General features: G+C 50.1%; 1 protein-coding gene across 1 annotated transcript; it reads right to left on the bottom strand.

The window, feature by feature from the left end:
* Positions 1–410: 410 nt before the first annotated feature.
* Positions 411–14,053, bottom strand: SPI1 (Spi-1 proto-oncogene). The gene is made up of 5 exons (XM_039869122.1): positions 13,925–14,053; positions 13,035–13,131; positions 2,489–2,676; positions 1,453–1,615; positions 411–1,150 (listed from the first exon to the last, which is right to left on the bottom strand). The coding sequence occupies exons 1-5, from the start codon at positions 13,991–13,993 to the stop codon at positions 831–833; spliced, it is 837 nt and encodes a 278-aa protein (XP_039725056.1). The 5' UTR covers positions 13,994–14,053; the 3' UTR covers positions 411–830.
* Positions 14,054–17,934: the final 3,881 nt, after the last annotated feature.

Genomic DNA, 17,934 nt, shown 5'->3' on the forward strand with positions numbered 1-17,934 from the left:
CACCGGAGTTCTAGGGCCCAATTCCTGTCCTGCCCACCCCTCGCCAGTTGTGTGACGTTGGACAAATTACTTGACTTCTTTGAGGAGCCTCAGTTTATAAAATGGGATTCTCGACTTCCCTTCTCAAGGCCAGAAAATCCAGCGTGGTTGCCGTTACTATCATCATCATCATACTGGGGTCATAAGCTAAAGATTATGAGTTTAAGCCTCACTGAGGTTTTAAAAGAAAAACTATTTTTCAGATTTGGGGAGTTTTTTAATGATTTATTTCCCTAATAACAGCTGAGGATTCATTCTTTCCACCAGGTCTAATTCCTGGTCAGGCACCGTGTGTCATTGGTCTTCATGTTCCCACCATCCTCAGTAAATGCCTAATGGACCAGTGAGAAAAACAGAGATCACACCGGCCCGGACAAGGTGCACAATTTTAAGAGATTCTCTGTGCTGCAAAAGGACTCACAGAATAATTTTAATAATAGGGTTTCTTCAGGAAGCTAATGAGGAAGAAGTGTGGGAAGGGAGAGGGGCTTAAATTTACAGATATAGTGACTTCGAACTCCCAAGGAAGCACCCTGGTTGTACTAAGCAAGGCTGATCCTTGCCTGGGGTCAGAGGCCCCAACGGCCTTCCGAGAGTGGGGCTAGAGTCCTGCTGGGAGATGAAGTGGGGACCTGGGTAGGGAACTTGGGGGTGGCGGTGAGGCGAGGCCCGGCCGCCACAGTCCTGCCCCGGCCCCGGGGAGCTTTGCTCCCTGTGTCCGGCTGGGCGAGGGATTAATGCTATGGCCAGCGGGGAGGCCCGGCGGGCCCGGCGGGTCTGCGGGCCCGGGCTCAGTGGGCCGGGTGGCGCCGCTCCGCCAGGCCCCCGCGGCCCAGCACCTCCCCGCTGAACTGGTAGGTGAGCTTCTTCTTCACCTTCTTGACCTCGCCTGTCTTGCTGTAGTTGCGCAGTGCACGGGCCATCTTCTGGTAGGTCATCTTCTTGCGGTTGCCCTTCTGGATGCCCCAGCGGTGTGCCAGCGCCTCCTTGTGCTTGGACGAGAACTGGAAGGTGCCCTTGTCCTTGTCTACCCACCAGATGCTGTCCTTCATGTCCCCGCTGCGGAGCAGGTCGAGCAGGAACTGGTACAGGCGGATCTTCTTCTTGCTGCCTGTGGGCAGAGGCGGTCAGTGCGCCAGCACGCACACCCACGCCCACCACTCTACGGGGTCCCCTGGGGAGTGGTCTTGGGGAAGGATTGGGTCGGCAGAGGTCCACGGGGAACCGGGTCCCCCACTGCATGCCTGGTACACACACTCAAACTCATTCGCACTCACACACAGCACAGAGAGGTACAACACTCACACACACACGCTCAGCTCTGTGGTGTGACTGCTGCGTCAGCTGGTCTTGGCTGGGGTGAGCCTAAGCACAAATACGGCCAGGGTCGGGGCTGGGGCTCGGCTCCCCTACCTGTTTCCCCGTGCACAAGGCCCGGCCCCGGCTCCAGGCCGTCCGCCTCCCCATCCGACACCTCCAGTGGGGGGCTGTGCCGCTCTCCCTCCTCCTCATCAGAACTGGGCTGGGCTGGGGACAGCGAGGGGTATGGGAGGCACATGCGGGGTAGGTAGGGGACCTGGAAAGGTGGGAGAAAGAGAGTTGAGCCAGTGAGGGATTTGGAAGCTCAGGGCTGCAGGGCAGGGGTCAGCGGAGGAGCGCGGAGCAGGCCGAGGGTGGGGCGGTAAGCAGGGGCCAGGAACACGTGAAAGAGGCGGGGGAATTTGGAGGTCATTCAAGTTACAGAGGTTAGGCGGGGTCACCACGCATAGGGTGCAGGTTGTGGGGACGAGGGGCTGCTGAAATCCCGCCAAGCTGGGCCCCCCGGTTCAGGGCCAAGTGACTCAGGGAAAAGGTCCCTGTTTCTCACATGCACAAGGTACCATATGGACTAGCAGTGGCCCTGGGGTGAGAAGTAGGGGTGTGGAGAGGCCTACGAGTTAGGTACCAGAGTGCATGGGCTTTAGTAAGTGAGCCATGAGTGAGGGAAGAAGCAGTCAAGGTCATGAGGGGAGATAGAGGTCAATGGAGGTCACCGTTTGGGATTAAGGTCAGTGGGTCTGAGCAGGGTCAGTAAAGGGGGTCGTTGGGGAGAGACAGGGGCCAGCAGACGTCAGTGGAGGTCAGTGTTCAATGACTCGGATGCTAGATCCATGAAAAGCAAATGGTTGCAGCGAAAGGATCAGGAAGGCCCATTCGTTGGGTTGGGGTCAGGTGGGTTGGTGTGGGGGGTGGGAATTATCTGGGCTCTGTCCATCATGGGGAGAGAGGAGATAAGGGGTGGGGGGTCACAAGGTCAGTCAGAGGGTCAGGAGGAGCCGTTGGGTCTTCAGCCACCGTTGGCGCCGTAGGGCAGGAAGCGAGTTGAGTAAGAGCCTGTATCAGCTTCCTGTGAAGCCTGGGCCCCACCACGGGCCTCAGGCTCCTTCGGGCCAGGCCGGACTGCACGCACCTGGTGGCCGAGGCTGGCATGGGTGGGCGCCATGGGGGTGTCGAGCACGTGCATCTGCTCCAGCTCCATGTGGCGGTAGAGCTGCTGCAGCTGTGGGGGCTGCACACTCTGCAGCTCCGTGAAGTGGTTCTCTGCGAAGCTCTCAAACTCACTGTGCACATGGTGCGGGTGGAAGTCCCAGTAATGGTCTGTGGGGAACAGCCAGGCAGTAAGGGGTGAGCCCGGGGATGGGCAGGGCAGGAAAAGGTTAGAATAATGTAAAAATAAGAATGTCAGGATGAATGGGGCTATTACCACAGGCCAGCCTGGACTACAAGGTGACATTAATCACCTCGCCATTCTGCTCGTTATCTGACGACCCTATTTTATAGATGAGGACCCTGAGGCTCTGAGGGGCTATATATATAACATGCTCATGGTCCAAGGCCTCGTCAGTGGCAGAGCTGGGACCCAGGCCTGAAGCAAAGCCTGCATTATCAATGACATTTCTACTTTGCCTCCCACATGGCCACCAGGACACAGGCTTTTGAGCTAGAGGCTGAATCCTGACTCTGCCATTTACTTCCTGTGTGACCTCAGTCACATGCATGGACTTCCCTGGCCTCGGTGGACTCACCTGTGAAATGGGGATAATAGTTACCAGGAGAATAACAGCGAGTTCACATTTGTAAAACTCTTCGCTTTCGAGTAGGCCCTGGGGGAAAGTTGACTCCCCTCCCCTCCCCTGAGTTGACTGGTTGCCCACAGTCACATGCATACGGCCTTGTCACATGGCCAAGGTGTGTGACTGCAAAGTCACAGGGCTGACATTCCTCACACACCAGAACTAGTCCAGGCTCATGTTCAAAGCCATGCCCTTGGACAGCTGCATCTGTGTTCCAGTGAAGTTACTAGGACCCGAGGCTTTCCTGGAAACTCCCTCATGGGTGCTTTCAGAGTCTGCGGTGGCGTGGATTCAAGTTTGAGGAACAGCCACATGCCACTGGGAGCCCTGTCTGGGACTCGGGCAGGTCTTCAACAAGGTTCCTCTGGGCACCCTTTCCAGGAACAAAAACTGCCACATGTCTAAGGACGTCCTGGGTACAGTTTGGGGTCCAAAAGAAGATACGGTGAGAAAGTGACAAGAGGGCTTTTCTCATGTGACCCAAAGAAGGAGCGTACAGGATGCTAGCCCAGCGTCTCTGGGACGAGCACAAGGCCCTGCAGGGGGACCGTCACCGGCCACGCGTGTGCATCTGTGTGTGACATATGCGTGTTTGTCTGTCTGTCTCTCTCTTTTTTTTCTCTCTCACACAAGTATATACCCATTCACACATTCCTAAGAAATGACATGGGGTTTTTTTTTGGCTCCGGACTTTTTATCAGAAGACTTGCTTTCTAATCCTACTCTGTGGTGGCTTTGCTGTGTGACCCTGGACAAGACAGTTTATCTCCCTGAGCCTCTGATTCTCCATTCTACCGTTACTGATGTCCTGTCCACGTGTGAAATCATTTGAACCCTCAGTCTAGACTTCCACCTCTATGAGGCAGCATGGCATAGAGGAGAGCAAGTCCATAATTTGGGAGTCAGGTGGAGCTGGGTTCAATCCTGGCTCTGCCATTTACCGTTGTGTGACATTGGGCAGGTCATTCCACTTCTCTAAGCCTCAATTTCTTCATCCGTAAGATAGGGCTAATAATTACACCTATGTCATAGGCTTGTTGAAAGATTAAATGAGCCTGCAAAATGCTTAAAAGAGAGCCTAGCACAAAGCGAGTTTCAACGAACATTAACTATTATTATTATTAATATTATTATGAGCCTGGATTAGCACCTGAGCAAGATGCTTTAATATATATTTATTTCCTCTTCTTACCCCTGCTCCTGCCTCCTTGGTCAGTGGCTCAGAGAAATAGTTTCAGGGGCCCTGGCTGTCACTTTCTCTCAGAGGCTGGAGTTGGGGCCCCAGCATTGTACCACAACGGCAGTGACCGCTTTTACTCAGCTCTGTATTCTCAGTGCCTAGACCTAGTGGGCACTCCACAAACATTTCCTGAATGAATGAATGAATGAATGAGTCCTATTCTCTTAAGAACTCTCCCTGACTCTCCTCCACAAAATCATATAAACCTGAGGGAAGACAAAACACTTCATTTGTACTTGTATCTTGCACTGAGTTAACGAGATCCAGAAACTCTCCACTTGCTGTGGGAAAGTTGGGTCTGTCTTTTAGAGACAGGCCCTTTGGGGGCTCTGGGATGTGGTGAGCAGATCTAGGATGCTCTTTAGCTATATAGATGGGCTCTTCGGCCCCGCTCCTGGCCCTTCCCGTTTTTGCCTTCTCCTGCCCAGGCTGAAGTTCCCAGATCTTTGTAGAATGCCCCATCAATCCTGCTCACCAACCTCCCACCCTCACACCCACTCCAGTTCGGGGTCGAGGGTCCCTTGAGTGCCTGCAGCTCTCCAGGTGTAGGATGAGAGCCCCTCATTGCTCTTTCCCTCCTGCTATCCACCTCTGTTCTAATTTCATCTGAGACTCATGGGCTCACTCTGGTGGTCCCAGCCTGAGGCCAGCATTTCTCAAAGCGGGTCACAGTGGACCTTCATCAGAGTCATTTGCAGGGCTGGAAGATCCTGCAGGTTTGGGGCTCACTGGAGACTCACTGAATTAGAAGCGCTGAGAGGGAAGCTGGGGATCCGGACTCTAACAGGGTCCCAAGAAGGTTCCTTTGCTCACTGAAGTTCTGGAACCCTGCCCCAGGGTCCCCAGAAAGTAACAACAGAGACTCTTAAGCTACAATTAAAGTTTCAAAAGGCCCAACGGAAACCTCACCTTTACCCTTGATTTGAGCACTCAGGCAATTATGTAATAAACGTTGTCTGGTAGGCAGAGACGGTCCAAGTAAGGGGCCCTCTGAAGGAACACAGTACATGCAAGGAATACTTCCTAGTGCAAAGGTCAGCACTCCTGGGCAATTTGGACCTCATTTCTGGATAGCTGTTCATAAATGCATTACTTTACCCCTTTTTGTCTCTTCAATGGGCCACCCAGGCCATCTGCAATTTATGCCTCTTTAGCATGACTCTCTGCTCCTTAAAAGAATACAATGTCATTTGCATATCTGGAGATAACTCTGGACCCTCCCTTCTGTAGCCTGTTAGGCACCCAACACATAATAGGTCTCAATTAATATTTGATTAAATGACCAATAAAAGATAACTTTTAATGTGTTTTTTATGTACCAGGCACTGAGCTGAGTACTTAATCTACATTATTTCATTTAATCTTCACCTTAGCTCTGACCAGGTGGCCACTATAGTATGATCTTCATTTAGCACATGAGGAGATTCTGACTCAAAAAGACTAAGTCCCTCCTCCACAGGCAGTCATAGTAGAGTCAGGACCCAAACCTACCTGCGTATGACTCCAGGGACTGAACTCTTACAACTATACCATACCACCTCTGAGGAACAAGGCTGTTAATGAAAGCTTTGATTAAGACCCATGGTGGCAGAGAGACTTTACCGACTGCTCTTATCCATCTTTCTGTCTTCCATCATCCACCTTTCATCTTCATTCATCATCCATCATCCATCATCCATCCTTCATCCATTCATCATCTAACCATTATCCATCCATCCATCCATCCCTCATCCAGCCAGCAATGATTCATTCATCTAAATCTCTCATTTCTTCCCTTTCAAACCAGCTCCCAAACTGGAACCAAAGTCCTACCCACACATCCCTATTTTTACTCAGTTTTTTTGGTGTCACTAATACCTTTATGTCACCAGGACAAAAATAAAATAATATTCAAAACAACCCCCCCACACACACACACACAAAATCAAGTCTTAAGTGTCATTCAGTTGACCTTATCTCCTTAGCGCAGAAACCCCAGCTGAAGCCAGGGCTCCCCCAGGGGAACAGAAGTAAGATCGAGACAGAGAAGGAAGATGAGGAATTAAGAAAGCAAGAGCTGAGAAGAAACTTTCTCAGGAAATCACAGACCACTGGGCAAGGGCTCCTGAAGGCCAGCCTCCTGCAGACTGTTCCGAGATAGAGACTAAGGGCCCAGAGCAGGGAGCTCCAGGTCTCGTGGTTCTCGTTACTCTCTACCTTGTTTCCTAGTTATTAAGGCTTTGGCTATTCCTTTCATTGCAAAGATAAATCTGACAGGACCTGAGTTTCATTCATTCCACAGTACCTAGCAATGTGCCTGGAATATAAAATCTCTCTCTATATATCTCTCTATATCTCTCTCTATATCTCTCTCTATATCTATATCTATATCTATATCTATATCTATATCTATATCTATATCTATATCTATATCTATATCTATATCTATATCTATATCTATATCTATATCTATATCTATATCTATATCTATCTATCTATGTCTATGTATAGATGTAGATATAGATATAGATATAGATATGTGTGTATGTGTGTGTATATATATGTGTGTGTATATACATATATATATGTGTGTATATACACACACATATATATATGAGTGGGAGATGGATGGAGGGTTCAGTAGGTGGGGGAAGGACAATTGGAAAGGTGAAGGAGTGGATGATTTAGATCGACGTGTGAATAAATTGGTGGATGGTTAGTAGTATGAGAGGAGGAAAGAGTATATGGAAAGATGGATGGAGAGAAGGACTCATACTTTGAAACTCTATTTCCTTTACCAATCCCATCTCAAATAGCAAATCCTATCAACCCCAGTAGGGTGGCTATTATCAAAAAACAGAAAATTACAAGTGTTGGCAAGGATGTGGAGAAACTGGAATCCTTGTGTACTGTTGATGAGAATGTAAAATGGTGCAGCCACTATAGAAAAAAGTATGGTGGTTCCTCAAAATACTACTTAAAATTACCATATGATCCAGAAATTCCACTTCTGGGTATATTCCCAAAAGAACTGAAAGCAGGGTCTCAAAGAGATATGTATACACCCATGTACACCCATGTTCACAACAGCATTATTTAGAATGGCCAAAGGTTACCCAGCTGTCCATTGACAGATGAATAGGTAAACAAAATGTAGTGTATACACACACTCAAATATTATTCAGCCTTAAAAAGGAAGAAAATTCTGACACATGCTGCAACGTGGCTGAACCTTGAGGACATTACACTAAGTGAAATAAGCCAATCACAAAGAGCAATACTGTATGATTTCACTCATATGAGGTACATAATGTAGTGAAATTTATAAAAACAAAAAGTGGGACGGTGGTTGCCAGGGGCTGAGGGGAGGAGGCAGTAGGGAGTTGTTGTTTAACGGGTACAGAGTTTCAGTCTTGCAAGATGAAAGAGCTATGGAGACGGGTGACAGTGATGGTTATATAACAGCGTGAGTATACTTAATGCCACTGAACTGAATACTTGGCTAAGATGGTAAATTTTATATTATGTGTATTTTACCACAATTAATAATGACAATAAGAAACAGCAAATTCTATGAGCCCTGCCTTCAAAAAATATCCTGAATCTGTCCACTTCTTTCTGTCTCTGTTGCCACCACCACTAAGACACTGTCATTTGACCGTCCTTTCTCTGCCTTCCTATTCTTGCTTCCCCTCCATCTGTTCTCCAACAAAGCAGCCAAAGTAACCTTTTAAAAGCTATTCCAGAGTCAAAACAAAACTAAATAAACAGAAAAAATAAACAAGCAAAAAAATAGGTTACACTAAAAAAAGTGGACATGGAAAGGCATCAGGCTTCATAAGAAAAATTCTAGTAACCAGAAGACAGTAGAGAATTACTTTCAAATTTCTAAGAGAAAAAAAAACGATTTTCAACCCAGATTTTTACACACAGCCAAGCTACTATTAACCAAGTGAGAGCATAGATTAAAGACATGAATAAGGTAAAACAACCACAAAGCCTTACCCCCCACACATCCTTTCTTAGGAGACTGTACTGATAAGAATAACAAATCCTTATGTAACATTCACTGTCCTAAGGTTTTACCGGCAGTAACTGACTTCAGCAATCCTATGAAGTAGGTATCATTATGAGAAAGCTGAGGCACAGAGAGGTAAAATATCTTGCCCATGGTCACCCCAGAGAGTAATGGGGAGTCGGTGCAAACCCTAGCAGCCTGGTTCCAGAGTGAGGGCTCTTATGTCCTTGCAACACTGCCGCTCGAAAACGCAGGGACAAGAAAGTGTTGGTACCAAAAGTACTCCTCGTGGCTCAGTCGTAACGTTCGCCTGGTCATAATAATGGAAAATTTGGATACTGATTTGACAAAAATTACTATACAGAGAAAGGCAGACACTGGATGAGTTCACTTATATGTGGAATCTTCAAAAAAGAAAACACACACACACACAAAAGAAACCAAACTCGTAGAAACAGTGATCAGAGTGGTGGTTACCAGAGGCAGGGGGCGGGGAGAACTGGGTGAAGGGGGTCGAAAGACGCAGACTTCCAGCTGTGAGGTAAATCAGTCCTGGGGCGTGATGTGCAGCACGGCGATGGTAGTCGGACTGCTGTGTGCTACATGTGAAAGGCGCTGGGAGAGGGGATCCTAAAAGTTCTCATCACAAGGAGAAAGAATGTTTTGTAACTGCGTGAAGTGATGGATGTTAACTAGACTCGTGGCAATCATTTCTCAGTGTATACATGTGTGACGTCATCGTGCCGTACACCTTACATTTATATGGCACTGTATGTTGATTATATCAATAACGCTAGAACACAAGAAAAAAGCTACTATATAATTATCTTGGTATATGTGGAGAAGTGTGTGTGTGTGTGTGTGTGTGTGTGTGTGTGTTATGATGACTAGAGACTCAAATTCTCACGGTTCATAGTATAAATGAATAGATAATGTCTCAAATTTAAAAATCAAGCTGGATTCATCTTTACCTAGCAGATAGAAGGTACACAATAAATGTTTGTAAATGAGTAAATGAATGATTTCCTAGGTCTCTATTTCAAATCTGCATGCATACAGTTACATAGATAGTACTGTAACAGGAAGATTTGGAAAATAAATTTCAATCTATCTTTAATATGCTATGTATGTCATGGAGAAAAGTCTATAAGTTTAAGTAAAAAATAGCTAAGAGTAGAACAGCGTGATACCACAGTTCCATTTTTGAATGAGTAGATTATGTACATGTTTACAAACATCCAGGATTATATATGTAGAATAAAATGTCTGTGAGGATAAACTAAGGAGCTAGTAGTGGACAGTGAGGTTTGGCAGTGAGGGAAATATTTTTGATATATTGTTGTATTTTTAACTTTTTTGCGATGAGTATTTGTTATTTGAGGGAAATATTTTTGATATATTGTTGTATTTTTAACTTTTTTTGCGATGACTATTTGTTATTTTAAAAATTAACAAAAATTAACACGTATTTAGATTTTCACCAAACACACACACAGAAGCGTGCACGCGCGCGCGCACACACACACACACACACACACACACACACACAGAAAATTATTTAGATCATGTCATTTCCCTGCTCAAAACCGTCCAATGGCTTCCATTGGTTGTAGGATAAAATCAAACTCCTGCCATGGCCTCCAGGACCCGTATGGCCTGCCGTCTGAGGACACCCCACTTCATTTCACCTCCACTCCCCCGTCTCTCACGCTCACCACCACCCTGGCCCTCTGCCAAGGTCACTCTTGCTTTTGTGCTTATTCTCTGCCTAGGACCCCTTGCCCCCACCTGCCTTTGCACACATGTTCCTCCTCTTCTCTCAGTTTTCCACTCAACTACCACCTCCTCAGAGACCCTCCCTGATCACCTAAATTACAGTAACCCCTCACATAGACATGTCACATTACATTGCTCTGCTTTCTCTAGGACTTACGATTACACGTCTGCTTATTTGATTGTTCACTGTCTCTCTCACTGGAATGTAAGCTCCAAGACAGTGGCTTTGTCTGTCTTGTTCACCCTGGAACCTCCAGTGCCTAGAAAAGTGTCTGGTACATGGCATATAACCAGAGGCTATTTGGCAGATGAGTACACAAGCAGACTGGACAATGAGTGTTGGATGGATAAGTGGGTGGACGGCTGGTTGACTGTCAGCTAAGTCAATTAAAATGTCCCAACTGATCTGGCACAGAGCCCTCTGTGCTCCTCCTGCTCTTCCAGCTGCTTCATCTTCCTTGCCTGGGGGGCTGCAGTAAAGTTAACATTCCATGTCCTGAAAATTTACCCGGCTTGGTACTTAGCATATTACTTCATACACTACGTGCATTGCCTCATATAATTGTCACAACTCTATGTGGTAAGTATTTTCATGCTTTCAGTTTTATAGATGAGGAAACGGGCTCAGAGAGGTTGTCACTTGCTCTAAGGTTACACACAGCCGAGTGATGGAGCCAAGACTAGACCCAGGCCCCACCCCTGTGTCTTTTCACTAAGCCTCACTGCCTAAAACTACAGATGCAGAGGACATGCAGGAAGTGGTGGAAGGATTTGGGGATATCTCTACCCTTGAGCCTTCAGCGAATTCCCTCCCACAGTACTAGGAAGGGGCAGAACAGATACCCAGATCGCGAGTGATGGGGAGGTGGTATGGGAGGAAAAGGGGCTGGGATTCGTGGGGACACCAGAGAAGTCTCTATAGGAACTGGGGATTCGTGACCCAAGTGGGGTGCTCAGGTACCCAATCAGGAGTCACTCCTAGAACCCTGTTGCAAATAGCACTGAGACAGGAAAGGCTTTCTCTAAAGTGCTCACTCCATCAGCCGGCTCCAGGTATAGCTCATTTCTAGATGTACGAACAGCAGCCCCATATTACAGAAAGGAAAACTGAACCTTCAGTAGATCCAAAGGAAATGTACTCAAACCCAGTGAAACTGAAAGGTGGTCAGGCTCAAGGCTAAAGGACCCCTAAAGCTGGAAGCAGTCCCAACAGCCCTGAGCTTCCCGGAACTCAAGCCGTCCTGCTGCCTGGAGCCACCAGGGGGCGCCAGTCCTCAGGCCCAGAGGGCTTGACTGCGCAGGTCCTGACGGCTAGGTGTGCGTGGTGGTCTCTGGGTCATGGAGACTCGTCCTTGATGCTGGCTGGGGTAGCTGGGGATAGAGTTAGATGAGGGAGACTTTCTCTCTCAATTGTCTGGCTTTACCACAGACAGGATGCGTTTCTTATAGAATTATAAATAAGCTTAAAAGGATGAAAAAGAGGATATTTTAAAGCCTTTCTAGCCCTGGGTTTCTGAAAGAAGCCTGTGTGTTCCCTGATGTGGCCTTGAGGTGTCTCCACCACCTCTTCCCAAGACATGGCTTCCAGATATGTTCTTCATAATAGGTGTCAGGCATGAGTTCCAGGTGAAGCTGTTCACAGGTTTGACATCGCAGCGTGAGAGCCCTAAGTAAGGACTCGCTGCATGTCGCACCCCTGGGTGTGGCCATCAGCTTGAGACTGCCATAGACATGCCTGCAGAATGGAGCTACGGGTGTGATTGGCCCCCAGGTGTCGTGTTCAAGTATGAAACTTTCCTCAGCTGTGGGAACCAGCGTGCCTTTCCCTCTGGGGCTGCAGATACCCTAGTGTCTGGCCTGCCCAGGTCTTGGAACCCCTGGAGAATGCCTCAGTGAGTACCTCACCTTTGGTTCAGGGGTGTCCCCATCAATATGCCAAGGTCCACTTCAGATGACCTCTCACAGCCCCCTGCCCAGGTCCCTGGTACCTAACAATTCTCTCTCCTCCCCTGAATCTGCTCCAGGATGGAGGCTGGGCCTTGGGGTGGACAGTTAGACCCAGACAGAAGGCTCCCCCAGCCCAGGCCCCATTCTCACCCCCACCCTGACAAACTGGGGTTTCAGCCCCTGCTGAATGAGGGGGTCCTCAGAGCCTTTGCTTTAGCCCAGCCGTTCTCAAATTGGAGTTATTCTGCGTGTACTCCTCACCAAGGGACATTTGGCCATGTGTGGAGACATTTTTGTTTGTCGTGACTAGTGGTCTGACTGTCATCTAGTGAGTAGAAGCCAGGGACACTGCTAAATATCCCACAGTGTACAGAAGAGGCCTCATAACATAGAATTATCTGGTCTCAAGTGTCAGTAGAGGTTGAGAAATGCTTCTAGCTATACACAGCAGGGAGCAGGGCTGTACCAACAGTTCAAGATAAGGGGGTGACCAAAACAAAGAGGAGGAATTAGGGGAGGGGGGAGAGGAAAAAGCACTTGACCTGGAGCAGACAGACCTGGGTTCCCCCGACTAGATGTATGACATTGTCCAAATTACTTCATTCTCTAAGTCTGTTTCCTCATTTGTAAAAAGGCCACGAGCATTGGACAAGAAAGTAAACATGGAAGAAGCCGACTCGTGCCTTGGCACAGCAAAGATGCTCAGTAAATGCAGGCTGGGGTATGGGGTGTGCGGGAGCAGGAATGTGGGGCTTTAGGGTAGTGAATTCACAATCCCTGGGAACTAGCTTGATCCAATTCTCAGAATTCCAAAGAAGCCCTGGGAACCATTTCTTTTTTGTCCCCAGACCCCGGGAGTCACTCAGGCGCCCAAGCCAGACTGGGGAAGTGGGGTGGGGCCAGCCTCCTGCTCTGTACTCACCGTTGTGGCTTTCTCCATCACTGCTGAGATAGGGGTAAAATTCGTGCGTTGGGCGTTGGTACAGATCTGTGTCATAGGGAACCAGGTCTTCCGAAGCCTGCTGACAGAGGAGGGTGTCAGGACTCGGACTGTGGCGGGGAGACCCCAGCTGGGCTTACAGCGCCCCAGTATGTTGGGTCTACAACCCCCTCCCAGACGGAGCGGCCGCATCGGGCCTGCAGCCCTCTCTGCTGGGAAGTGAGAGAATCCACAGAGTGGGACCAGGGCCTCAGGAGAGCAAGAGCCTAGGTTCCTGCAGAAAGGGGGTGACGGGAACCCTGGAGGTCAGAGGTCAAAATAGGACCAGGGCTGAGGGGAGAGCACAGCCTCCCTCCACCCAGCCCCACCGCCCCCCACAGGCGCCACACACTCGCACACACTCGCACACACACCTGCGTGACTGAGTCCCAACCTCACACACTCCCCGTCTCAGATTCACAATGATGCACCTCCAGCCCCCAAACGCACACGTACTCCCCATGACACACTCACCTGCACACTCCTGCAAGGGGACTGACGCCCGCACATCCACTCACACTTGCTCTCGCCCTCACTCTAAAGGTCACTCTCATTCACACACGCTTGTGGTCACACACACAATCCATTATACACCCACCCTCTAGGCCCAGGCAGAGGCACACACATTAACACACGTATCCCCATATTCGACTTCAAGCACGTTAACTCTCACATTCGTGCCTGTATCCTTCCACAATCACTCATGCTCCGCTTGTACACTCATCCTCACAGCACACATGCTTGTCCTCCTGCCACAGTGCCCACAGCCCATACCCCAACCGCCCATTCTCTCTCAGAGCCTGTGCCCAGGCCCCATGCATGCTTGGGGATACCGTGATGACCAGTGGCCGTTTGCACTGACGGGTGTTACCGCATTCACCCAGATGGGCTTTAGGGGCCATGAGGTGGCCAGAGCCTTGGTCCCCTCACTCTCCCTCATCCATCGTCCTTCTGACGCCCGCACTGGGATCCTCCCTTCCCTTTCTCCCTTCCTCCCCGCCCCCTTCCCTCCTCCCCCTCCTCCTCCTCTCTGTCCTCCTTCTTCCCTCCTCCTCCTCCTCCTCACTAACTGGCACAGGCACAGGGACATGCACACCCAGCCTTCCCAGCAGTCATCAGGCCTCTCCCCACCCCGCAGTGTGTGCCCAAAGATTGCACAACAGTTACTCTGGCCCTCAAGGCTTGGGTTGGGGGCCAGGGCCGCCCTGGGAGCCCACACTCCCAGGAGTACTTAGCGTCCCCTGGGCTGGGGTGAGGGGCTGAAGAGTTTGGCATGGGAGCCCAAGATGTGCCTCCCGCCCAGCTCCATCTGAAGTTCAGGGATTGAGAGGTCAAGGGTCAGAGACAGTGTGGCCAAGCCCCTAGGCCTTTGGTTTGCTTGAAGCAGAGTTGGCTCTTCCTGGGACCATCTCTGTCACTCCCTGCCTGCCCCTCACCTTCTTGATCTCAGGTTGGGGAAGGGTAGGACAGGGCCAGGCCGGGGAGCTAGCTGGCTGGTGGTGTGTCTGGCCCAGCGAGGAGGCTAAGGAGCCCAGCACCAGTTTCTGGGCAGAGCAGCCCAGCAGGGGGATGTCAGACCTGGGGTGCCTCTGAGCTGGGGTGGGCCGGAGAATGAGCTGCCTCTAGGCTAGGCAAGCTGCGTCAGGTAGGCAGGTCCTGACAGGCCCTTCCCTGCTCCCCTCAGGGCTCCCTGCCCTTGCTGAGTGGAGATGTGCTGGGAAAAAAGAGAGGGGTCCTCTCAGAGGGTCCCTGGTCTGACACCTAAGACTGAAACTGTCTCCCAGAGCAGGAGCAGGCTGGGGGATCTGCCCCAGCCTCCTGCCCTATCCTCCGTGGGATCCTCTGCGTCCTGCCTCTCCATCTCCAGTCTGTCCCTGTCCCCACCTCAGCCCCTGTCCTAACTCCAGTCCCACACTCGACCAAGTCCTACCCCAGCCCCGGTCCCAGCCCCGGTCCCAGCCCCAGCCTCCCTAACTGCGCCCGAAGCTCCCCGCCCACTCCTTTGCTGCCGCCAGCTCCCCAGTTCTCTTGCTCTCAGTTTGGGACCTGCAGGCTCATGACTCCAGACCTTAGTCAACAACCTGTCTCTCCTTCTGTGCTAGGTCTCTCAGACTGCACTGGGACTCAGATGAGGCAGCTCTAGTCCCTCAGGAGTCTCTAGGCCATGGGCTGAGACTCTGGGTTTGCTGCCTCCTGTTTTGCCTTTTACTGTCCTGAGGACCCCAACACTATTCCTGATCGCCTCCTCAGCCACCTCTCTGCTGCCTCCTCACCATCCCCTGCCCAGCACTCCTGCCCTGGAGCCCGCCTGCCACCCAAACCCCATCTATAATAACTGTTCAGGGCCCACTGACACAGCTCCCACCACGAGCCCAGCTCCTCGGCCTGCAGGGCGTGCTCTGAGGACCCAATGGCCCTCAAGGAGTCTCAGGCCAGGAGCCCCAGGAGGAAACACCAACTTCCCACTGATAGCAAGCTGGGAGGGCAGCGAGGCTGGCGGGCTAGTGGGCAGGGGTAAAACTGAGGGCCGCGGGTTGGGCTTGTGAAGAGTCCCAGTAGTACTCACAGTGGGGGACGAGGGGAAACCCTTCCATTTTGCACGCCTGTAACATTCAGCCGAGTTCGAGCCGGTCAGGTCGCCTGCTCGGGAAAGCCAGCCAGCAGCCCTTGAGTACTTGGGCTGGACGGACTTGGGTGGGCGCAGGGCTCAGGCCTGCCCCCCAGCCACAGGAGCCCCCAAGTGAGCCCCTCCCTTGACATTGCAGGCCAACTCAAGTTCCTGGATTTTATCAAGGGCCTGCCAAAGATAGTCCCCTTAGTGACATCACCTTCCAGCCCTTGCATAAATCTCTGGCGCCAGGGAAGCCCTTCTGGGCCGACTGGGGCAGGTGGTGTCGTAGGGGCCGGGCCTGGGAGGCCAGGGGGCCAGGCCCTGCCCAGAGGAACTGGGACTGTGCGGGGTGGCCTGGGGGGCGGGGGGGGGAGGAAGACTGGGAAAAATAAGGCTAGCTCTACCACAGGGAGGCCTTTGCTGCCCCTGGGCTCTGCTCAGGCTCTGACCCCTAACCCCACAAATGCCTCTTTCTCTTGAGACCCCCCCCCATGTCACCAACAGTCACTTCCTTGGGGTCAGAGCTGGTAGGGTGGCCTCTTGGGGCCTCCACTTTCTAGGCTCAGCCTGACTGGCTGAGGGCTCTGATCCAGCATCCTGCCAGGCCTGGCTCTTCCTGTGCTGGGGGCCCCCAACACCTAGGTTCTACCCAGCCTGGGGCTGGGCTCTGGGGCAGGATCCTCAGCACAGTGTGCTTTCCACTCCCCCAAACCCAGTCCCTTCGTGTCTGCTTTCTTTCCACCAAAGGAGGGTCCTGGCTTCTTATACCACCCCTCTCACTCCTCTGAGTACCACTGCTTCTTCCAAACCCCTGGGGCTCTATTCTCAGCCCAGATTTCTGTTTTCCCACCCCTGTCAATACCTGAACATCATAGTCTTCCTAGCTTGCTCACCTTTCTTGTCTGTCCATCCATTCATCTATTTTCCCATCCATTTGTTTATCTGTTTGTCCATCCATCTACCACCCATCAAGTCAGGCATAAATTCATTTATCTATCAATTTATCTAACTGTCCATTCATTCATTTATCTGTTTCTGCATCATCCATTCTCCCGTTTATCCACTTGTTCATCTAGCCATCTATACATTTATATATCACCCTTATTCATCAATTATTAATCCATCACTTTATATTTCCATCTGTTTATCCACTGTATATACAGCTTTCAATCTGTTCATCCACTGGTTCATTCATTCAGGTACTCATCCATCCATCCATCCACATAATCATCCATTCTTTCATCCATCCATTCATCCATCTACCATCCATCCAACCATCCATTTATCTGTGCATCTGACCAGTATTAATTGAGTTTAATTGAGTTCAAGGCTCTCTGCTGAGTGCCAGGAAAATATAAAAGTATTGGACAAGATCCCCGACTTCAGAGAGCTGCTGATCTAGTCTGGAGGAAAGAGGAATGAATAGAGATATGTTTTGATCCTTTAATCTCTAATGAGTCTACTCTGCTTGGGAAGAACTTCTTGAGTATTCGGTTTCCTCCCCTATGTAGTCTGACCCTTTGCTTTATATCCCCTCCCCACTAAGACTAGCCTGCTTCCTTCCTGTCAGAGGAACCCCAGGCCCCGACATGTTTCTTCACTGGCAGCGAATACCAAGGATTCACAGGTCTAGGTTCACCATTAGATCACTTCTATCTTCACTGATTTTTTTTTACATCCGAACTTGGGCCTCCCCTAGGGGTCCAGGTCACAAGTTCCTGAGACTCTCTAGGAACCTTGCCCAGGCCCCTCCCCAAGAGGAGGGGAGAAGTGGGCCAACTTGACATCAACTCTATCCCTGCTCCCCATTTCCCTGTCTAGAAGGCAGAGTCCCAGCTAACTGGATGTGTGTGTGTGGGGGGTGAGTCTACTCCACGAGAGCCAGGTCCTGCTTGATGTCTCCATTCATTCATTCATTCATTCATTCATTCATTCATTCCTGTCTTGGTTTGGTTGGTTTCTATGCCTATGTATCTACTAATTAATTCATTTAATCACTAACTTTTTATTAAGGGTCTTCCATGTGCTGGACACAAACATAAATGAGGTATGCCCTGGGTCTCCAGGAGCTCACAGGCCTGCAGAGAGAACAGACATGTAAACAGATATGTAAATAGTATAGTTCTTTGAGGAGATGGGGCCACAAGAGTGAGGTTCTAGGTTAATTAATTAAGGAACAATCAATTTGGTCAGGACCACAGGTAGGAAAGCATGCAAGGGAAAGGGTATGTC

This window comes from Pteropus medius, unplaced genomic scaffold (assembly GCF_902729225.1).
Source record: "Pteropus medius unplaced genomic scaffold, Ma_sr-lr_union100, whole genome shotgun sequence".
Lineage (NCBI taxonomy): Eukaryota > Metazoa > Chordata > Mammalia > Chiroptera > Pteropodidae > Pteropus > Pteropus medius.

Coding starts and splice junctions, on each gene's coding strand:
- SPI1 (XM_039869122.1), bottom strand. CDS start 13,993: ATGGCCCCTAAAGCCCATCTGGGTGAATGCGGTAACACCCGTCAGTGC. Junction 1,616..2,488: donor ATGCCAGCCTCGGCCACCAG/GTGCGTGCAGTC, acceptor CCACCTTTCCAG/GTCCCCTACCTACCCCGCAT. Junction 1,151..1,452: donor CCTTGTGCACGGGGAAACAG/GTAGGGGAGCCG, acceptor CTCTGCCCACAG/GCAGCAAGAAGAAGATCCGC.